At 40.4% G+C, this 24,158-nt stretch overlaps 1 protein-coding gene across 2 annotated transcripts in view; it reads left to right on the plus strand.

The window, feature by feature from the left end:
* COMMD1 (copper metabolism domain containing 1) overlaps positions 1–24,158 on the plus strand; it is an 80,827-nt gene that overhangs the window by 17,373 nt on the left and 39,296 nt on the right. For both annotated transcript variants that reach the window (XM_030448578.1, XM_030448579.1), the window contains exon 2: positions 5,520–5,801. In XM_030448578.1, the coding sequence (XP_030304438.1) occupies positions 5,520–5,801 (282 nt within the window). The remainder of the gene's footprint in view (positions 1–5,519; positions 5,802–24,158) is intronic.

A 24,158-nucleotide genomic window follows, 5' to 3' on the forward strand; every position in this document is an offset into this window, starting at 1 on the left:
AGGATTATCTTTCTTTTTAGACGAGAAGAAAGAAGCTGCACACCCCAAAGCTGCATGCAGTAGACACCCCCTGTTTGCCCCAAATCCGGTAAATTTTTGTTCTAAGGATCATAAGTGAAAGAAATGCACAGTATTCTTACATTAACAGCAGCTGGCTTTGAGTGATCAAAGTGTTTTGGCTGAGCAGGGTCTCTGGGGACAGTATTCCTGTCTGCAGCTGATCCACTCTCTCCATCCATATGCTCCAACAGTCTGAATTACAAGGGCTGTGATATACCCTCTCACCCCCACCTAACAAAATCCTGAAGAGGCAAATTCATTAGTATGGGACATGACACTGAATTATTTGTTTCTTTGAGCCTGTGATTTCTTTCTGCTTCAGGCTGGCAGCAGCCTGCAATTTCGAGGGTCAGCTGGAGAAAATGCCTGCACATGCTGGCATAGCCAGCTCTTGGAGCTCTTCCATAGTGGTTGACAAGTAATGTTTTATTTCTGGAAATGAAGTGTGTTCTTTTATCCCAGTGGGTTTTACCAGTTGTCGTTTCTCACTAGTACTGCATGCTTGTCAGGCTTTATTTCTCAAATGAGATAATGAATTTAAGCCTGTTTTCCTGTTCTGTGTACCAAGGCACATGTCTAATGGATCTAATTAAGCCAATACAAAACTTTCCAGATTATCAGATATTGTTCCATTAAGGAAATAGTATTTGAAGTCATATTTTTAGTGGCTGAATTATACTTGAAGATACAGTGGGTATGTGTTGAAAGTGAATACAAGAAGTCAGCATGACCAAATCTGTTTCTTGTCATTTGAAAGCAGCTGCCCAGCCTCTGGAAAGAAAGGTGTAACCAGCTGCTGGGGATGGGATTTGTATGCTTGTAATATGGTCTGTTTTCCATAAGCAGTACTTCCTAGTGGTAGGCGGAGGGGGGAGGGAGAAAAAACAAAAAGAAAAAGCATGTTTTAATCTCAAAATACATAATGTGAGGAAATTTTTTACATTTAATGGTGTTCTTTTACAGAAGAAAATAAATTTGGTGGTTTGTTTTTTTGTGTGTGTGTTTTTTGTTTGGTTTTTTTTTTACTTGGTGAATGATCATAGTAATATAAATTAAATTACCCACTGGCACAGAGCAGCTATGATTTACATTCTACGTTCTTAGAAAACTTTTCTGCTTTTTGTTAGCTGGAGATTTCAGTGTTGAAATAGCAAATAATTTGTGGTTACCAGTGAAAGCTGGAGTCAGGTCTTACATAACTTTTCCCCCCCCTTGGCATTGTACTTTAAACACACTGCTTCTTGTAGAACTGCGTAGAGATGGCACATTCTGTAAATAAAAAAGGGGCTGGGCAAAAGTGTGCTTTTTGAGGACTGCTGAAGAGACAGGGTGGGGAACAGCTAAGGCAGGACCCCCATGTGCACACACTTTCCTCTGAATTGAAGTCTATATAGTATAATTGCATGTGTCACTGACAGTGCAGTGACTCAAGGTACAGCAGTTAAGGTCTGCCTGGTGTAAGTAATTGGCATTAATGAGACACATCCCTCTTGAACCAGTGCTGACAGGGATTCAGTGTAGGAGCTGGCAGATAAAATAGGTTTTGACACCTGTAAGTCCTGAGAAGTTACCAGCAATGATGCTAAAAGGTGCCTGTGTTGTTTATTCTGGCAGTGAAACCATCTTGATTATGGCTGTGGGAGCTGGGCAGCAGCTGGGCATTGTCTGGGTGGTGGTAAATGCTCATGCAAAGTACCTAAGGTTGAAAATCATGAGGGAGACCTATAATCAGATATATTTGTCCTTAGTTACAGTCACAGAGTAACCTCTTATGTTTTAACTTCAAATTATTCTTTAGAAATATTTTAATTTGATATTCTGTGTAATAGATGAGCGTTGTTAAAAGCAATTGGAGGAATGGTTTGTAATGCTATGCATAATACAAATGGAAATATGTTTTTTTGTTGTTTTTTTTTTTAACTAAAACATTTTCTCAAGTTTAAGTAAGTCCAAAATTTAACTGTGGTCAGTCATACTAACAATGGAATAGAACTATGCTTGTTTAAAGGATGTTTAAAGGATGTTTTTACAATACTGGAGATGGCAGATCTGCACAAACCTTAATTATTCTCTCATTCTTTGTAACTTGCATCAGGTTTCCTGTCCAAAATAAAGTGTTTCCAAGTTAAGATGAAAAAGAATATTAAAATCTGTTGCTGTTCCATGACTTGAAAACCCTTAGAGCTGGTGAGTTTTCTTGAGGAATTTAAAAGAAAATATGGTTTTACAAATATCTTCATGGAGCTATACTGAGGTAGTACTCTTTGATTACTCATTACCTGCTTCCAGTTAAAATTTATTTTTTAGGTTTTCAGTAGTTTTTAGTAGTCCTGTTTCCAAGATGAGAGAGACTGTAGTCTGAATGATGGAATATGCTGGTATGTTATTTGAAGCATACATTATCTATTAAGTATTCCAACAAAATACAGTATGGTGTATATCTTCTGATTTCTTAGCTGTATACACATCCAGTATTAAGCTATCCATACTGTGTGTATATATGTGCATGCATGTCTGTGAGAGAGAAATGACTGCTGTTTATGATATGTGGTTTCCTTCCTCTATTATATGTGATGGCATTTTGGTAGCAAACTGTATTAGAGTGCTTATAGTGCATGAACATACAAAGGGTTTAAATGTAGCTCGTGCTGGATCTTAACTAATAATCTATTGATGATTGTCAAAAAGTCAAGCTTAGCTGTCATTTATAAGCCCTAACAATGTTGTTTTGTCATCATAATGCTTAAAACTGCAAGCTTGGCCATAAGTTTCCACTGTCAGGTACACTTAGAAGTCAGATTTGTATCTTGTCAAGCACAATAAGGGACTCTTCTGTGTGTGGTTTTTAACAGCTTAGGAAAGCACTGCCGGGGATCTTGCTGCATCTTGCAGAAAGAGTTGTTGTGAAAGGGGTGAGGTTAAAAGAAACCCCTAAAAGGATTACAGATGGGATATATTCAAAGATTTTTTTAATCAAGCTGAGAAAAGGGTTACCTTTTTGATCCAGTGACTCCACATTAGCTTCACATTTTATTCAGATTAGATGTCTCTCTGACACCTAATTCAGTGCAGGGGATGCAGTTTATGTGATGGTTCCTGCACAGGAGTAAAACAGAAGACAATTTTCTGCACAGCTGAACTGAAGAGGAAGTCTGTTTCTCAACTTGATCTTGGTCTTGACAGGGCTCATATAAGGTGCTGAGGTTGTTGATTCACCTCTACTCCTTCTCTCTATCACTTAAACCAACACAGAAGGTGTATGTAAGCTGGATGTGGTGTCACACATGCATACAGATCTACACACATGTAGTGAAATGAAAAATACTAAACCAGAAAATATTCCACACACTTGTTAATAGACAGTAGTCCTTTTCATGTAAGACTTGCATGTAGGATAGGACTAAAGTCTAAATAGCTTTTCTATTGAAGATTGGAAAGTGCTTTCATTTGCAGCATAGTGAGGTATTACAGAATAATTGCCTCCTAATTTAAACACCTTTGTGATAAAAGCAAACAGTATATACAGATATGGTAAATGCCCTGTAGAAAAAACAAGAAAGGGGCACCAGGCATCTCAAATTTTATAATAAATTGGCAGATTCTCCTATTAAGCTGGAACCCTGAGGCAGCTGAAAAGTTACTTTTGGTGTGGATTGCCATTCCTTTTCTTGATCGCTTAACAGATGGCAGCTAATCCATTGTGAGAGTGAGGGAAGGTAGCACACCTCTCTTAAAAAGTACAATAAAAGCTTTCGGAGAAAGATCCTATACAGGTGATAAAAGGCAGTGTAACTGTTGTAGACTGCATATGTTGGGGGGTTGTTTCTGGTTTGCTTTTCTCTTGAAAGATTCAGGGTAAGGAGGATGTGCTGGTGCATCTACTGAAGGTTGGGCACGTCATGTTGTTGGCTTTTCTCCCTTCAGAGACCACTATTCTCTATTGCCTATGTGATAAATAGGAGCTCTTTGATATGGGGCTAGTTCCTGTTGGTTGGGGTTTTTTTAATTATTAATTTTTTAATTAGTTTTACCTTTTGTTTTCTTTCACTCTGCTCCTGGTGTGGTGTGAGTGGGATTGCATACTTTGACATCTGTCTGGTCTAGAGGAAGGCAGCAAAGCCTGCTGGTAGTTCACTCTGCTGACAGTTTTAGTTCATTGCTGATGCAGTGGGGAGGAGCAGAAAGTCTCTCAGATCCTCGGCCAGCTCAGGGAGCACTCACCCATCAGTCTTTAGAGAAGTGACACCCTGCTTTGCAAACAGGAACTGTGAAGAGAAAAATCGTATGCTGGCACCTCCGTGGCTTTGGGACTGAGTTTGTCATTTCCCTGAGTTCACAGAGTACAGCAACAGGAATGCCATGTCAAGGAAAAGTAAATTGAGGCAAATTCCAAGGATTGCAGCTTTGGCCACACTTGACCTTGCTGTGCTTGGAGGTTGCATGTTCATTTAGGGTAAGCCGAGTTCCTTTTGGGTGAGAAGGAAGCAAAAGTGTTTGCTTGAAACTATGATGGGGAAACAGACACAGTTTTCCTTTCCCCACCTTCCCATCCTGCCCTCCCTTCGTATCCATATTTAGCAACTGTTGCCAGTTAGGCAAGGCAAATTTGAGGCTGTAGGATTATCAGCTTTGGAAAAGTAAATGGAAAAATTTGGTATCTATTAAAAAGGGGGTCTGGGAAGAACAATTTTTATTGCTGCAGAGGGAGGAAGAACAAATGACCCCTTAACATTCGCTTGCAAAACACAAATACATTCTTTATCCTGAGTCCACTGATGCTTTGGGAGTAGCTGCAGTTACATTCTTAAGGATGGCTGCATGCACATATGGACTCTCTGCTCTTGCAGCTGCAGCCAGCATGCACCACTGTGGCCAGTGTTGCAGAGCCAGGTTTACTGGCCCAGCACTTGCCAGTTCTGCTTCCTTGTCTGTGATGCAAAGGTGTTAGATGAAGCTGTGGGTGATGCAATGAGCTGGAATGTCTCCTCACTGGTTTCAGCCTTGGCTGAGGGCTTGCCATTATGTGCCCCAGTTTTTTGACCTCCAGAAGAGCAGTATTGTGCCAGACCCCTGAGACTGTCCCCTGCACCAACCAGTTAGGTAGGCATAGGTGACACTGTGGCCAGGCAGGCCCAGAGAAGCCTCCTTATCCCATACCAGTACTGTGTTCCCAAAGGCAGTCCCAGTTTCCTCATCACTGTCGCCAATGTCCCCTCCAGCTGTCCTGGGGCAGGAGTCTGGGATAAGTGGTAGGCACTTGCCAATTGAATTCTAGTAGAAGTTGAGGGTTTCCATATGGTTATTTCCATAACCCAGCTTTGTTTGTACTGTCCCCTTAGAATCTGGTATTTTAAAGCCCTAAAGAGGCTGGTGACTTTTCGGTAGATTGTTCAACTTAGACTGTTGAAGAGTATTTTTGAAAAATCTCTTCCCTTTCTCACCACTTATTTTCCCTGCAGTCAATTGCTTCAGCGGATATGGATTTGAATCAGCTGGAGGCTTTTCTCACTGCCCAGACCAAAAAACAAGGTGGCATCACATCCGACCAAGCTGCAGTCATTGCAAAATTTTGGAAGAACCACCGAGTAAAAATCCACGAGAGCCTGATCAGCCAAAGCCGTTGGGATAATGTCTTGAAAAACATGAACTGGCGAGTGGATCTAAAGTCACAGTCAAGACACGTTGATCAGATAAACACTCCTGTTGCAATAGTTGAAATGGAACTGGGAAGAAATGGGAAGGTAAGCTTTCTTTTGCAAAATAGGTAAACCTGATTCAGCTCCATATATTCTGAGGCATTTTACCTGTTGCTGAATCCCCAGCATCCAAATCACTCTGTATTTTTCACCACCAGGCCTTTGATGGACTTGAACTTGTGTTCCATCTTTGGATAAAAAAACACGTTCTGGGTGGTGAATGCAGTTTTTGACAGCTCACTTGACACTGAGCTTGGAAAATCTGAGGACACAGAAATCAAACTAGCAATTATATTGAAATGTTATTTGTACTTCATGCACTGCATAGTTGATTAGGGGTTTTGTTGCTTTGTTGTGGCTTGGTTTTTTTTCCTAATCAAATACTAAAATTAGGTAATATCTGCAAAAAATAAGATGAAAAAGAATAAAGTACAGAAATTACGGCCATCAAGCATCCCTTACATTTTAGGACAAATAAGGGAAAAGATTCCTCTTTATTTTGCACAACAGCTGTTTTCATGTTTCAAGTACATCTTTATTACCAGTCACATTATGCAATCTGGTCTTATCTGCCTGAAAGAGATACATAGATCTGTCACTGCTGAACACTGCGTTTCTTTCTAATGTTTATAATTTGTATGAATGTGCAATTAAACGCCTGACTTCCCATCTTCATTTTTCTGTCTTTTTTTTTGACAGGAAATATGCTTTAATTTGGTTTCTTTTTCCTCTGCTATGTGTTAGCAAAATTTAAAACCTCATTTCTTAGCAGTAGCTGCTGCAAATCATCCCAGAAGCTAATCTGGGAGTTTTGATGCAAATAATTAATATTTAGCAAATTTCCTTGGATTTCATTATATTTTAGTAGTTTATAGCAAAGATGTAGCTGGCTGAGGTATACCTAAATCTATGTGTGTGTACACACAGATACATGTATACACAAACACACATAAACACACACCTGGAGTATATCTGTGCAGACTGAATTATTTAATTGAAACTGTGTGGCTCTACTAAGGCCAGAATGAAAGTCCAAGTAAACTGGGATCCCACTGAGACAGTACATCTTGTTGAAATTATTCTGTTAGTCCACTTTTCCTTTCAATCTTTGAAAGCTTACCTTTCCTAAGTGCTGAGCCTCCACCTTCCACTCACATATCTTTGCAGTGACCAATGCAATCATGGCATGTGGTTTTAGTTTTTCTCCTAGCCTAAACAAAGAGGGGTTTTCTGCTCAGGATCTTGAGATTGGAGGCAATTATATTCCATTAGTAACAAATGGAAAATTTTAAAAAATAAGAATATTACAGTGAGTACATTAGAAAGAGTGCATTAGTGAGCAAATGGGAAAAATACTCATGTTCATTTAAAAAAAATAATCCTTTAATTCAGAGCCACTGTTTCATAAGGGAATTATTTGACTCTTCTTTTGAAATTGCTTTTTCCCCAGTAATGGATTATTATGGTAACATCAATCAGCAAGCACATTTATATTTCTTCCACCCTCTGCAGCAAGAGAAAGGAAAGGTTAACATGAAGGAAGAATACACATTTCTGCAGCACTATAATGTCTCTTACTGGAGAGCCCCACAACAAAACCAGAATGTAGTATTTTAGCAGTGCAGCTTCATACTTCAGACATACCACGGGAAGGGATTGTGTGAGTGTATTTATGAACTGCCATCGGGCAGAACTTTTGTCTGCTTTGCTGAGGACAATGCAGTAGTGAGTTGTCAGCAAGTCTTGACACTCAGAGTGAATAAGGGTATTAGACTGGTACGTACAGAAATAATCATGGAGTAATTAGGATTGTCACCACTTGAGTCAAAATTGGAGTTTATTTTAAGGAGCTGTGGTTTTGCATAGTCTTAGCTTTGGATTAAATAGGTTCTCTGCTGAAGAGCTTTTGTCTGAGACAGATCACTGCATGCTCCTGTGATGGGCTGAGGCAGGGAGGCCTGGAACAAGAGCAAGTGGGCTGCCAGAAAAGTTCATCAGCTGTGAGCAGCCTCTTCCTACATGTGTTCTGGGACCTCCTGGAAAGAAGGTCACTGAGACTTTACTATTGGAGTTTAAATGAGTTGTTCTTGCATGCTATGTTATACAGTCCTTACGTTTATATCTGTTCTAAATACCAAGTTTTGTAAAACATCAAATACACGTATGCTGGTACCTTTGTGACACTTAACAGAGAGAACATTTTTTCTAAAAGATTGCAGTCATAGCTGTGATTTGGTGAATACTGGAGATATCCTGGATTTGTAGAAGAAAGCTGGCTGATGATTCAGAAGTAAATTATTCAGAACAGGCTGTTTTCATTTGGACACTTGATAACAGGGGAGTATACAAATGCATTGATGTCTAATCAATTGGCATTAATATTTCATACGCTTCTACAGAAGAAAAGAAATACCCTTTAGAAAATGTACTGTTCCAGAATTTAAAGTCTCATTGATTCTTCTCGGTGTCTCTGGACTGGATTTAGATCTCAGCCAAAGGCTGGGCAATTCAGTGAAGTGTCTGCTCCTTCTTCTTCAATAAGTAACCTGGCTTTCTGCTTGTCATCTCTGAATTTTAATCAGACAGTTCTTTCATGACAGAAAGAATATCTGTGTAAGAGCCAATCTGGCTAGAAACAGGGAACTTGATGTGACTAGTTCATAAATGTCAGTAGACTGAGTTTCAGTGAATTATGTCAAATATCGTGAATGTTTTCAGACAGTGGAGTGATATTTCTGGGTTTGAGAACCCATTACAACTTGCATGAATTAAATCTTAACTATCCTTGGCATTACTGGTAATAGAAGAAACCCTTTCCTCTAAATGCTCTTAAAAACATTTCTAATGATAGGCATTCAGAAACACTGGTGCTTCAAACTTTGGGAAGTTTGGCTCAGGATCTGTAACTTGTAGTGTGAATTCTTCATCAGTAAAGATTTTACAGTAACAGTTACAGTTTCCATTATGCTGGTGATGTGTGGTCTTTATACATCCTTTAAAAGCAGATGAACCTGCTAGATACTCTGCTTTGAAAGACATTTTCTTTAACAATGTGATAAAAATAAAATCCCAAAGCAGTTGCACTTTAGCTTGCATTTATCTTCATCTATTCGTGACATTCAGCACTCATCACTGCCAGTCCCATCTTTTCTTTTCAACAGCCCATCTTTTCTTTTGCACAATGATTTTATCTTCCTGTATCTCCATACCTTGCTGGCTTTCTCTTAAAACATCTATAGCTCCCTTCTTTAATGTCCTTTTTAATCTTGTTCTCCTTCTCTGAGCATTGCTGTAAAGCTCTTTTGGCATGAAATTTCAACCGGACGCATCTCTGCCGGCAGGGACAGGGAGGTGAGCTGAAGAGTCGCCCTTCTCATGCCCTTCCTGCCCTTCTGCATCAACACTGCTCCATGTGGTGAACAGTCACTGCCATTCAGTGTTAGGTTACCTGCAGATTTTAGTCACAGATTTACATCTGACCACGGCATCAGTAGAACCCCAATGCGTTGGTTTTGCACTGTGTCTTGGCGTGAAGATAGGTTTAAACCTGTTTTATGAACTTTGCCGTGTCATTTTCTGTGTATGAGATGTGCCTCTCCCTTGGGGCTGTGTTCTTCCCACCAGTATTCTAGGCTGCCTGGTCAATAAATTCTACTTTCTTGCAGCATTATATATTTTGGAGTTTAGTATCAGGGGCTGATCAAATGCTATGAATTGGCCTGAGTACTTGCTCTTGGCTTTTATGCTTGAACTTATTTACAGAGTGAGCATTTTCACGTGCATTTCTTTTCAGTATTGAAGATACTGGTAATCCATGTAATGGCACTTTTAGTGGAATTTTCTGGGATGTTTTATGAGCAAAGAATATTAACCCTAATTTAACATGAAGTTTGGAATTCCACTGCAGGGTTCTTCCCAGAAAGACCTGAGGAAATCGCTAATATTAAAATTGAACATACTTTCACAGTGTAAAAAAAAATTAAATAAATTAATAATCTTAAGATTTAGCTTCTATAAATCTCATTACCTTGCTAGGATTACAGAGTGAATTCCAATCAGGATCTGTGGGTTTTCTGCATGTGTTTGTAAGCACAGGTCTCCTCTGAGGCTGGAGTTTTCTCCAGCAGTAGTTTTCACCACTGAGGAAAGGTCAGATTAAGAAAACGTCGTGAGTAAACTCATGCTATAGGGAGGAAGGATTATGACTGCACTTGCTTTTACCTCTGCACTTGCCTCTGCATGACTCCGGGTCAGGCTGTTTTAAGAGCTATAACTGAAAATAACTTCAGATAATGTACTGCCAGGCCTTTTTATCTAGGATGGATCCTGAAAAGACAGACTGCCTTCTGTGGGATACTGGTACAGGCAAATAGATGCTTAGGGAGATGAAAAGCAGCTACAGGTACCCGAAGCAAAATGAGGGCAGCCTGGCTTGTGAAGGGGAAGGAAAAACAACCACCAAATAGTTTTTCCTTTCCAGCCTTAATCCATTTCAGTCTTTGTAGTTGCTAGCTTTATCGGGACTATTGTTCCAGTCAAAAACGGGAAAGTGCGGGCATTTGGAAGCCCCATTGATGAACTGAGCCACAACAGACTTAAGTACTTTTTGTGTTATTAAAAATATGAAACCCAATAAGTAGAAGGTAGTGGAAAAAAATCACCTTTGTGACCAACCCGAATGTAATCACTTGAGCTTTTGTTCACCTTGGAAATTTATGAGCTGGAGGGAACACTTACATAAGGCAGTACAGTGCAAAAGCAAATAAAAACCAGAGAGGGCAACGGGTCACTCGGCACAGAGAAAACTGGAACACAGTTGACTGACTTAACGCAGTTATTTCCTTAATCCTCTGCATGGCATGCTCAGTAGCCCTTACTTTGACAGTTCAATTTTTGTCAGCCTTCTCCTGAAAGCAAAGTGAAATTTGGCGATTGAGAAGTTTGCTATTTGTGGCCATTGGGATTCTTAAGTGTAATACAGTGCAGAGCAAAGAGCATGTTACCTTGGGATATTAGTCAACTGTCTGACTTGAATTGTCATTTTTCCTCTGTATATATTTGACTATATTTTGATGAGCACCTCATCTCTTCATCCTGTGTACGAAGACAGGATATTTTACAGTCAGTGTTATTAAGTGTCCATCCTTGTTCATTTCTGCCTTGTATACACTCAAAGGGCATGCATGAGCACGCACACAGATACATATTCCTTGTCAATTATTTTGGCTTTGGAACTGGATATGCTGGAGTAATTAAATAGAATAACTTAAGTGAGACATAGATTTCTGTTAGTAGTCAATCTCAGGTTATTAGTGGGAGAATTCTGGTTTAATGATGGTGAGCTGGGTGAAAATAAATGTTATTGTAAAAGCACATGCTTACTGTCTTTCGTCTGCCTAACTTCGTATTCATTCCTGGACACTTGAAATATTTTGCCTTCTCAGAAAATGTATTGAGGTCTTGGACATTATGGCAGGGAATTTGTCATCTGTTACATACTTCATGTGATCAACAAATATTTTGCAATCTAACATCAATCTAACGTTCCCATGCAGTGATAAAGTGTTGTGTAGCTTTGATCTCTTGCAGCCTTGGGTTGTAGACTGTAATGAGGCTGGGATAAGGACAGCTGGGTTCAATGGGCCTGTCTGTTGAAAATTATCTCCAGCAAATATGTTTCATCACTCAGTCACATCTTTTTCTGGAATCGATGCTACATGTTTATGAGTTAGTTAGAAGGACCTGTTGTTCCTTCTTCTTATCCCTACTTTATCCTGTCTGCTTATGGATTTCCTGGAAGTTCTCACCCATTTTTCTACCAGCTCCCTGCCCCCAGCAGTGTTTGGTACTCCACTGCCACTGTACCCTTAGCCAACATCCCTCAGTCCTGGCTCCCCTACTGAAAGCATTTCTGTAATGTTGTGACCTTTTCTTTCCTATTCCTGCAGCAACTGGGATAGGTTACCCTGCGAGTTTGTGACATTGCATGCCTTGAGATCACAGGACTCAAGCTGAATAAAGTCAGCACAATCAGACACATGGTCAAGGTCTCCACCACAACAGACCCAAGCATTTAGCCCGCAGACTGCCAGGTGAAACAGATCATTTCATGCTCCTGGTTTCATCCGGTCGCTGTATGCATTTCAGTTCCTTCTCTATCCACCAAACCTCACATGGAAGATTGGGCTAAGAGTGTGTTTCTTTTGCTTTTTGTACTTTGCTCTTTTGTTCAGTCTGAATGCTTGAACTTCTGGGTCAGGCAATCAGGAGTTTCATTTCAGCAAACTGAGGGCATTTGTTTGAGAACTGTGACACCGGATGTTGTGTTGGAGGGGCACAATGAAGCTCATGGTGTTTTAAGAGAACACATTGCAGAGGTTGAAAGTAAAGGTGGCTGATGAGCTTCAAAACATCCTCAACTCTGTCTGTGTTCTCTAATGAAAAGATTCCCATGTGACTAATGAGCTTAAAGGATGGTTATGAGTTTCTTGTACTTTCTCATTATTAACTGGGTAATTCAGAGACCCTAAATTGTGAAGCCCCTACCACCAGAGGAATTGCTTAGTTTGAGGCAGTTTCAGCATAATGCTTGCACTACTGCTGTCGTATAATTAATCACAGGTGACTGCAGTTTGTGCAGTTCCCCACTACCATAAACATGGACCTGTATAGTAACTGACTGCAAATTAAAGCATTGCATTTGCAGAAAATGCCACATGCAGAACTGGTAGCATTTGGCTGCATAACCTGCACTTAAGCCTAGTCAGAGCTTCTGCCTTTTTCAGGCACATACCCTGTCCTGGGCTGCTGCTGGAGGGTAGAGGAGCAACTCTGCCTTTCCCACATCTACCAGCCAGCTAGAGACACAACCTTGCTGCAGCAAAACCAAGCTCCAATTGTAGTGTAAGGCTTGGAAAGAAGGAGCTGTGTATATGAAGTGGAAGGTCTTTGGCGATCTGCAGAAGGTGAGATAAAAGTGAAATGAAAAGGGTGGGTTAAAATGCTGCTGCCACATCTCATCGTACTTGTACCAAGCCTGGGGCAGGAGGCAGAGGGGACCATGCTTGGCCAATGTGATTGCTTTCTGGCTTATTAAAACGCATCTTGGCAATGCAAAGATTGGGACTGTTGGCTGCCTTGTTGCCAGCTATCGAAGACCCAGAGGGTATTTGCTGGTGTGCGGACTCCTAGGGGTAACTAGATAGGAGTTGGTGATTTCTTTTGACACTGTCCAGCTTTTGTAAGCATGTAGTTTGGGTGTGAAACTGATTGTGTTCTGTTTTGTGAAATAATTTATCTCAGGATAAATCCCAGAATAAATACATTTGATGATATACATGATATGTACAGGAGGTCTTCTAGGAAGGGGAACGTGGTTGAAGGACCAAGATTGGTATTCATCTGCTTTTTAATAAAAGTGAATGCTTTACTTGATAAAAGAAAAAAAAAGGGTAGTGTAATTTCTTTGTCGGACAGTTTGTATACAGCAAATCAAAGCAACTGACCTTTTTTGCCTTTTAGGCTCCACTCTTGCTGGACATCTGCATTCTTAAGAGGACTTGGATGTCAACTTTAGGAACTAATTTGTTCTTGGAAAACTCAGGGGAAAAAAGGAGTTGTTATGAACATAAGTGCCTACTGCATTGAATGACAAAGCATCTTGCTTTTACAGGCCTAGCCTGGCCTGTAAAACCATTTGCATTTACCATAAAACCATTTAAAATGGTTGCTTTGCCAGCTGGCCAGCCTTCCCATTCTTTGACAATATGCCACCTTACCACTGAAAAGCACTTTGAAGATCCTTCCAGCTTTGTCCTGGTCTCTCTTTAGATCCCTGAATATTAGCATTCAGGGGTGTAAATAAGAACAGGTTCTTAATCACTTCATTTTAATTAAGAAGAGCTGCTGCAGGAGAAGGTATCAGAAAGCTGGCACATAGTTTGGGATAAATGCTTGCAATTTGCAGCATTCTTTGTTGCTTAATCATTAGGAGTCTCTTTATTCTCTCTTAAAGATAAAGACTATATATATAAAACCTGGATGCCAGCTTTGGTTGTGCTAGATCCAACAAAAAACCCAATACAGTCCACAGTAGTAAAGCAAAAGTACCGCAAACTGTACCACAAACTTGCCGTGTTTCTCTGCAAATATTAACCTTTTGAGGGAAGTGTGAACCTGCATGATTTCTGCTGAGCAGCTTGCATGCTACTGGCCAGCAGTTTTGTTTTTTCACCTTTCTTCATGAACTGAATTCCCATGTGGTGAGCAGTTCTATTAATACTTAAGGCAGCAGAAGGCAGTGGCAACAGGAGAATGCAATTCACAGGCAGTTCTCAATATCATCTTATCAAGGAGATACTTCTCTTCCAGTTTCTAGCAAGCTGTGGCTTTCCGTCCTTCCAGTGCTTCCATTCATGTCTTGTCATACTTAAAAATGTAAAAAAGCTTGACATCTCTTTTTTCCATTCTTTCTTCTTATCATGCCATTTACAAAATCTCTAACTGAGGGATTTCACTGGTAGCTGCTGAATTTGCTGGTGTATAAAACTGCCCTTGGCAACTGGTATCGGAGCATTAATGCTGAGGTATTGTGAGCTCCCTGTACAGAAATGTAGTTAAACAACATGTGAAATGCTTGGAATATTCGTGCCGTGTCTGTATAAAAGCAAACTCTCATTCCTGCTGCTGTCTGTTTATACTATTAGTATGGACTTCTGGATGCCAGCAAACAAAAATGTAGGAGGTGTTAATACTTCTTCTCAGGGGAATGAATTAAGACTGTAGGAAACAAGGCTCTTTTTGCAGATGCCAGCTTCCAAGTTGAATAGGTCAGATTTTCAGGAGATGACTGGTGGGATTTTGCATCAAGGAAACCCAAACATGTCATCTGCAGGTTCACTTACCTCCATATTAAATGGATTTGTCTTACAGGTGCACCTTGGTACACCGGCCTTTGCTTCCTCTTATTAAAAACATAGACTGAAATGAAGGCAGGAAGTAGAACTGCCCTGGAAAAGCACATGTGGGTCTTCCATGGTAGTTTCAAATTACAGCAGCAATGTAGACTTAGCAGAGTTCCTGACCCTTGGTACTCATTCTCACCCCTGTAGTTATGCATTCACAGATTTAAAAGTGGTTGAGTGAGTCCAAATTAAATTTTCTTTTGTTCCCTCCCCACCCTTTTAATTTTTTTTTCCCAAATTATTTTTGATCTGGATTAATTTGCCAAAGGGACAAGGTGAGGGCAAAATTGAACAGAAGAGTTGGAGATCTATGCCTTGCCTTGAAAAAAGTGCTTATTTAAGCACACATGTTCAAAGGATCACTCATTTTAATAGTAGCTAATGGCATCTAGAACAAGTAAAGCAGCTTTTCTTGAGTGCTAAGGAAATGTCTCTGAGTGCCAACTTTTTTTCAAAGAATGGAGGAGGAATAGAAAATGAGAAGCATAGCTGTTGGATGGCTTTGGTATTGTAGGCTTCATCTGGAGAAGAGTGGAAAAGGTATCTGATTTCAAAATGATCAAAAATGCTATCTGGAGGTGGAGACCTGCGAAGATTGCAAGAATAGAGGAATCTTTGTATTTAAGGAGGATTTGGTAATCATTGTTTCTAGAATATTTCCCAGCTACAATTATTAATGAGGAGCATGGTTGAAATACTTGTCCTACTACTTGTCCATTTATTTTCTTCACTGTTAGGTGGGAAATATGGCAAACTGAGCTGCAGAGTTGGCTGAGTTGTTTTAAGTATGGGAACAGTGATGTGAAGAGCTGAACAGCAAACAAATTCTGATTTAGTCACAGCTTCAACAAATCAGCTGGTTGATTTTTTGGTTGGTTTTTTTTCATTAAATGGTTAAAAGAAGTTGGTTGCTGTCAACAATTTCATTGTCAAAGTAGCTTTCCCTCTTTCCTTGTGGGTTTCTGTGTGGTTTCTTCCTTCTATTTGCTTGTTTTGAGAGTACTGACTGAGTGAGGCAGTGAGTTGCAGCATAAGCTTCCCTGCTTTTCTCTGAAAGGAGATGGCTGGGAGGAGATCACTGGCAGTGCTTTTGGTTGAGACATTGTCCAACACTCCAACACTGCTTTAAAAGCTGAGGAAATTACTACTTTGAACGTAATTCCAAGAGTAAGTCCTCTTCACTTAGAGAGTCTCATTTTAGCTTCTAAAAGATACAAAACAACCCTTTGATTAAGAAACCTCTTTAAGCTGTAATTTTGCATAGACAAAAGTTTTTTCTTTCCACGTCATCCTTTCAAATTGTCATTTGCAAAACTCTGCAGAGATAATCAGACATGCAAATATGTGATATATTTTTAGTCCGAATTGCTGATGTATATTCATTAATATGTTAATAAGACAAAGAAAACATAATTTAAATTGTATATGCTTCATTTGGTTAATAAATGCTTGGTATGTAGTCCTGCTTTTAAAAGTAACCACACAAATGATGCCACTTTTTCAGGATTTTTTTATCTTAAGTCACAAGGAAGGGTATAAAGCCTCTTGGTTTAGTGACAAAGCAAGTTTCTACTGTTTTTTGCCCTGATTCTGCACGACCAAAGGACCTTTGTGCTGAATTTCAGTCCTTCTTGTATGCATTGTCACTTTTCCTCTGATTCCATTGTAATAAAGTGTGTCAATAGAGACCTGGTGAAGATTATTGCATTGAAATTTTAAGTTCCCAAGCTGTATGAGGTGAAGTTTGATAGGCAGATACAAGATGGAAAAACCAAAGTTTCCTTGTGTTCAAAATACAACTAAGCTTCACCAATGCAAAACAGGGGTGTACTTGCCCTATATTTAGTTTGCAGTGGCCTAACCAAATGAGGTAGTTGCAAATTACTACTGGAATTGGAAAAAATTCCGTGTCAGCTTCTAAACCTTGGTTGAACGTGCAAAGCTGCTGTAGTATCTATTTCTTTAAACCTCTGAACTGATACTTGAATGCTTACAGGCAATAAACTTTAAAGTCAATTGATTCCATTTCTGTTGAATCGCCCTCAAAAGTGGAGCAGTGCTTTAGGAACTATTAAAAAAAATCATTCCATTTAACCTGTAAATATGCTATAGGACTTGATAAAATGAGTTGGATAATGGCTTCTTTTTTTTTTTTTTTTTTTTTTTTTTAAAGACTTTAGCCTGGAAGGCAGCATCTTAAAAGAACTCTGCATTGAGGAGTCTCTGCCATATCCAGTTACACTGGCCCGACTTACTTGGTCTGAAGTAATGAGGCATGACAGATCATGAGTGCAGTGCATCATGTTCAGAACCAATAACCCCTTTCAGAAAATTACATTTCTGCTCTAAGCAGTCACTTTGAGTTATCTGTGGCTAATTTTAAACTGCCTGCTTTTATGGAAATAGAGCACTTGCATTTCTCAGTAAATATCACTGTGATGCTCGGAGACGGCTATAAAGTGTGACTGTCTGGGAAAAAGCTCAAGTCTGATCAAACTTAATTTTACTGGAACCTGTTCCTGCCTACAAATATCTTGATTATACAATGAGAACAAACACGACACTTGACAGAATTGGCTTTTGTGATACCTACTGCTGTGAGGCTGTGAAAAAGCTGTTGATTCATATGCTCTCACTGAAGGTGCAGGCATTGGCAACAGCGTCTTCCTGTATCGTTTTTCTTCTTTCTGACCGTTTTCAGTGGAAGAGAAAATACGCTGACTGAATCCAGTCAAAAAGGCAAAACATGCCTTTTTTTTTGCCTTTTTTTTTTTTTTTTTTAAATTGTCATTGCTGTCCAGTGGTATTTAGGTTGCCACAGGCGGAGTTTGAGCAATAAGCCATGTCTGTGTCCAGCTGGATACTGGTATCTCTTCAGGGAGCACGTGGTGAAACTCAAGCCGTTTGAGGGATGGTAAATTTGGGTCAATTTAGGTATCTGCCTTGGAGTCCTCCCTTGAATAATCTGTTTCCATAGACTCCGAAGGAGAGCAAGCATTACTAGCTCAGCTCTAGGGACCTGAAGTTTGGTGAGATATATCCCACCCTTTGTCTGAACTGCATGTTAATTAGTGTTGGCTTGACAACCACTCTTCTCAGATGAGGGGTATGGGTAAAACCTTGCTGTTTGGTTCAGCTCAGAGTACATGATGCAAATTGTCTCAGCCTTTGTTTTCTAGAGAAGAAAAAGAAGAGAAAGGCAGCTCCTCCAATTATGCTGGGGGAAGAGTAGTCGAGTGAACATCATTAAGTTCTGTCAGCCAAAGAAGTGCAGGCTGCTGAGTGACAGAGACCTTCATTTGCATTAAATCAAAACTCTTGGGGTAAGTGCAAGATATAAATGAAAGGATAAAGAAACCCTCTTTAAATGTCTGTTTCTTTTTTTAAAAAGTCATATTAAACAGCCATTAAGTTTGCAGAGCAGAAGTACTTGCAGATTTAAAAATGCCAAATGCTATGCATGTCTGGTAGCAGTGTTGATCAGCCTTGGTCCAAGAGCACTGAAGTGTCATTATGGTCCGGGTATGGTGTGTGACTGAACCACTTTGGGTTGTAACACTTTCCTCTGCCAAACACACACTGTGTCAAGCTTAGTGGATGGTAGGGCAGAACAAACAGAAGAAAGACAATATCCCCAGCTGAGAGCAAGGATTTGAAAGACGGTGGACAAATAGATTGATTTCAAGGACTTGAAGCTTCTCTCTTGGGGTGGGGAGGCAAGAAAAGAGAGAGGCTTGTTATTCCAGGCACAGAGCTTGGAGATCTAAAAGAGTCGCTCATCTCTGGAGGAGACTGTCCCCCTGGAGTGCTGAAGGAGACCTTAGCTGATGGATTTGTGGTGTTGGACAGTGCTGCCATGTCCTGGTGGTCTTAGAGTTGTCTGGGGTATGTTGGCTTGTCATGATCCTTGTGCAGAAGCAACCTGGTAAGAGAACTGTGTTAAAGTAATCTGTATTTTGTTCTGAACCATGGTCTTATTATCTGCACATGTCATACTTTATTTCAAAAAGCTCTGTACATTGCATTTTCAGTCATTGTTTTTTAGAAGAGGATTTTTGGAAAGGGTTGTCAGATGTGTGATGCTGTGCTTGAAGCCGGCAACCCACCCTCATTCCTTCTGCCCCTTTATGCATCCCCTGTTTGCATGACAACATACAGAGCTCTCCACAAGCTCTCCTGGCTCACTGGAGAGATGTCAACTCACACCTTCCTCTCGGGGCAGCAAGCAGATCGCTGAGCTGAAGAGCTGAGTATTGCAAGCACTTTAAAGTACAAACTGGGTGTGAGAAATTTGCTGTCAGCAAGGAGCTTGCATATGGCTTCAGTTGCTTCTGGTACTCTGGGTAAGCCTGCCTTGTGGTCTGACATCCTAAGAAATGAGAGCAATGTCCAACAACCCTCCCTCCACTAGGAGCACAGGGCTTTCTCCTTCGGGCAGGGATTTGTCACCAGGGCTCTCCCTTTGCATTCTCACTGCCTTTTCTGTTTGGCACCGTTCCCTGCTTGAACACAGCTCCTCTACATCCTTCTTTCTTGTGTGCCCTATGCTTGGCTCTGGTTGTGTGTTTGTTTTCTCTCCCACACAGTCTCTGTTTCATTCACTGTCCAGAATAATAAGGGGCTTGTTGAAAGGGTGCTGCTAAGTAGTTTGTCTTCATTCATTCTGTCTTTGTTTGCTTAACATTCATTTTCAGTGTGCTTTGAAATTATGAAATTGTGAATTTCTTCATGGTTTATTATAATAAGTTTATTATAATATGGGTTTGGGATTTTTTAAGGCTCCTATCCAAAGCATCTCACTGCCATAAAAATTTCATAAATAAATAGTCATAACCAGTTACGATGGTATTATAATTCCCATTTCAAGGATGCAGTCTGAAGGGAGAGAACATAAATGTAAGGGTTTCCACTAATTTTGGTGTCCAGTTTGAAAACCCCTTAACCAGAGTTCCAGGGGTACGAAACTTGGTGGTATAGCCAGCATACATTTCGGATCACACAGCTATGGCTGCGAGGGACATCAGTGCTGCAAACCAGGCTCCAGGTGCCTTAGACTGAGCCCAGAGTAAACAGGGAACACAGAGTGAATGACCACCTGAAGAAACATTTTTGGTATGACTTGCCTGCTGTTTAATGGGCTTTCCTGTAAAGGCACAGCCCAGTTCCCCAGGGTATCATTCAGCAGCTTTACCCATAAGATCCTTTTTTCTCCTTCTGCAGTTCCTCATTTGCTTTTCTTGGCAACTTCCAGCTTCTGCAATGCAAGTGAGCCTGGGCAGCCCACAGCCCACAGCCTCCTCTGCACAGCCCCCAATCATTGCCTGAGCACTGCCTGTATTTTCCAGTTTGGCTGGAAAATACATAGTACTGGATCTTGTCATGACAGTCTCAGCTACAGTGCACATGCAAGAGGGTGGAAGGCTTCTTAAGGTTGCTTCTCAGCTGTAGTTCTGTCACTTTCTGTATCTTGATAATTTTGCATTGTTGTGCTCCTGTTCTTTAATACAGTTTTTAAGAATGGGGTTGGGAAGAGTTTCTTAAGATTATGTACGTAGAAAATCCTGGCTTGGATCTCCTGTATGCAAACAAAAACTTTTCCCTGTGGGCAAATAAGTTTACGTAATGGCTGTGTGCAGCTAAAGGCAGAACACTCATGGTATTCATAAGGCACTGGAGAAAACATTAGGAGGATTCTTCCAGCAAAAGAAAATCTGAAATGGAGGTGCATTGGAGCAGAATACTGATATGTTCTTGTCTGAAATCTGGGAAATGGCCTTTCAGTGCTCCTCTTTTCTCATTGTTAGAATATATGTCAAATGCTGCCTTTTTATCTAAAATGGTTTCATTAGGGACTTGTGCTCTGTGCAAGTGTATTTACTCATCCTTTTCTTCACATTTTCCCTTTTCCAGATTTGGAAGTGGTAAGCAATACCATCGTATTCATAGTGAAATGTAATAATCCAATTATATTATAAGCCCTTCAGTCAGTAAGGTGAGTCTCAGGCTTAACTAAGGGAGCAGGTAATCATCCAGAACCATCTAATTTATACTGGTGCATTAGGGTAGGTGTAATGCACTGGTACTCCTGGAAACCAAAGCCTGCCCAGCTGCGACAGAAGTACAGGAGCAGCAGGTGCTGCCTCTTTTTTTCTTGGCTAAAATGTGTATTTTGCAAGGCAGGAAAGCCAGGCAGGAAGCACATTATGAAACAGCTCGCGTTGGGCTGTGTTTGGCTAAGGAAGCATCTGTCATCTTTGACAGGGGAGAAAGGTCATTTTCTTTGGAACATCTGTAGAAGGTCGTTCAGTGTGTGTCATGTCAACATCCAGGATGTACTCTTGAACTACTCTTCTGCTTTTCTAAATTATGAGTTATTGCTTGAAGGTTGCCTGGGTGTCAGTTATGATGGGTTTGCTGTTATGTCAGTTATGATGAGACTGTTTCCAGGGTTAGCTGCTAAATAGGAGACTGCTCCAGAAGGGTCAGCAGGCAGTGAGAAGCTCTAGCAGAGTTGCCTTGTGAGAGCCTGGGCCAGAGTCCTGGAGAAGACTTGGACTCTAGCAGGTTGTAAGATGCAGACCACCTTTCTTGCTATGTTTGATTCTTCCTGTTTCTCCCTTGACTTTCTCTGCCAGTTGTGCCTTTGTTTCTTCTGCTTCTTCTCTTTTCCCATTAGCCCCCCACCCTCAAGGTGCTGCTCTGTCTCTTTCCTCCCTTATTTCATCCCCTTGGCTTCCTCCTCGCTCTCAAACTTGGTGCCTTGTTTTGTTTCAGCAGAGCTACCTGGGTTTTTTCTTTATTGGAGTTGTGCAGCGCAGCAGAGGACCATGAACCATCCCAGGTCAAAGCTACCCTTGAGCAAGTCAACATATGGATGCTCTCCTGGGGAAGGTTTGGATATGCATGGGGTGTCTCTACTTGCTATCTCTCTACATTCCTGTACTGAGAGCAGTGCTGTGTTTTTGCTCTGTGGCAAAGTATATTTTTCTAGGAATCTGTGAATAGATGATGTTGTGTTCTTGGGGTTGTGTGTGGTTTGGGTTTTTGTAAGCAGGATGTTAAATCTCTTGAAACTGCACATGAAACTCCTTGTCTGTACTAATTCTGTGGATTTAATGAACTGCAATATCAAAGTATAGCTGTAGAAACAACTAAGGGGAGTAAAGTAATTACTTGACACCTGCATATTCTAATGTATTACAAATAATGAGCTTTATGTTCTAAGTTTATATAGCTGGGCTGTGTAATTTTGATTATACAAAGAATAAGCTTTGCGGGTTGAGATACCCGAGAGCACAGCACAGGCGTACAACCCTGGAGACCTGATGAGCAATGGTGCTAGAACTGGTTAGAGTGCAGCTTAAAAGTAAGCATATTTGTATTTTAAGTGAGCTGTAGTTATGAAGGTATGCAAAGCACTCTCAATCAAATTGGATGTCAGACTACAAATGGTACTGCTTGCTATGAGGTGTGAGAGGGCACTAGTTCTTCTTTCTGATGTTTTTTTCAATTTGGACTAGTGGATTGCGTTGCAATGTCAGCTACAAACAGGATGCCATCAAGGGTTTTAATGGATTTAAGGAGAGAATTGATTGTGCATGTGCTGGATGAAGTCTTCAGATGTCTCAAAAAAGGACCCTCATCTCTTTCCATCTCTCCCCCCTACTTTATCGGACTTTCATGAAAAATCTTCCTCTTTAGCCCTTTTGAGTTGGACTTACTTGAAAAATAAAATCTGAGAACTTAAGACATACTTGTGACATACATGAACAAACAGGTCTATTTATTTAGAGAAGACTAGCTCTGCATGTTGCATACGGAAATATATTTATATTGTTTTTCTTTTCCTTTCCCCTGTGGTAAACATACTTCACTCTACAAGTATTGTAATGCAAAGCCCAGCATCCTGTTGACTGACATTATATGATATTTTTGATGGTGGCAGGGGTTGGGTCTCCAGAGTGGATGGAACATGAGTTTTTGTGCTGAAAACAAACACATTCATCTCTTACCCTTGAAATTATGAAGATGCATTTTGTCTATAGTTTCTCTCTCCTCTGTACAAATATGTCTTCAACTTTAGGCTGCATGGGATTGCTTAGACTTCAGATTTTACTGGAACTTACTAGACACAAACCAGGTGGAAAGCAGAGTCAGACGTTGAGGAAAAGGTTTGGTCTTTTTGGAATCAAAGCAAATGGTTTATCTATACAATCTATACTTCTGCATGAACAGGAGGACTTTTTCATGTGCTTCCAGGCTGTTTGTGGGTATGGAAGTGGTGGTCTAAGAACCTAAACAGAAAAATACATCTTACAGTTACAGGGGGGTTGTATCACCAGTGAAGCTGTCTTCATGCACACTAAGTGCTGTGCTGTTCACTTAGCAGATTTCTGTGTGCATGGGCAGAACAAGTCAAGTTTTAAAAAAAGCAAATGGCGTATCTCTGTGACCCTTATAAATTCTGAGTGTATTTTGTTTTGCGTGCTGTTGACCATTTGCATAAACATCTGGACATAACAGTTATTATGGCCTTTCCTGCTTTTCACTTTGTCTCCTTTCTTATCTCTGAAATTTTCACTCTGATTTGAGTCATGGCAGTGTGTCAAGTGCCCTTGTAACTCACCCCCTCACAAAGATCCACGCTTATGAACTTCTGTCTTACTTTGAAAGCTGTGTTCAAGCTTACAAGGCTGCACCCTGGCAATTTGCTGTAGGTATGTGTGTGTGTGTGTGCCAGGAGCAGAGTATCAGTTACTAACGCTGAAGGAAATTTCAAGGGTGGAGGAGGCCCAGAGATACCCAGGGAGTGTTTTTTCTGAGGTTCCTGCAAGGCTGGAAAGCTGGTTATTTCAATAAAAGTCCAGTCAGTAGTCACTAGAAATAAATGCAGAAGTCTGCTTTACTTATGTGAGTACTAGTGCTATCTTTATGTGTTCCCTTTTATGTTTTATTTCTATTGTATTAAAAATGTCACATGTGGGTAATAATTCTTATGTATCCCGTCACAGGAGTGGGATACAGACGGTTGTTTCCCTGTTAGGGATAGAAGTGGGGGAACACAGACCTTATCATTTCTAGTTCATTATCAAACTGAGTGTTTGCATTAAATATTTACCATAGTGGCTCTTCCCTTTCCACAGCTCTGTTTTGTTTGTCCTGCTCCTCACAGGAGTGCAGGGAAGCAGAGATTCTTCACTTCTTTCTGGATGTGGAAGACAGCTGGGCTACTCCCATATGTCATGTTTAGGAAAGATGGATCCTAATCCTATCCTTACAAAGATGCCTTTGTGTACTATATTTGTGTCTCTTTAGAGATCTTACTTCTCTAGCATTTCATTTCTAGTAATTCCTAATTTAAGGGAATGCTTTAAGGGGAGAGGGGTATATACTGATTTTAAAGTACCAAATTGCTTATTACTGTAAGCTGAATCACCCT

The sequence above is a fragment of the Calypte anna genome, chromosome 3 (genome assembly GCF_003957555.1).
Source record: "Calypte anna isolate BGI_N300 chromosome 3, bCalAnn1_v1.p, whole genome shotgun sequence".
Classification (NCBI taxonomy): domain Eukaryota; kingdom Metazoa; phylum Chordata; class Aves; order Apodiformes; family Trochilidae; genus Calypte; species Calypte anna.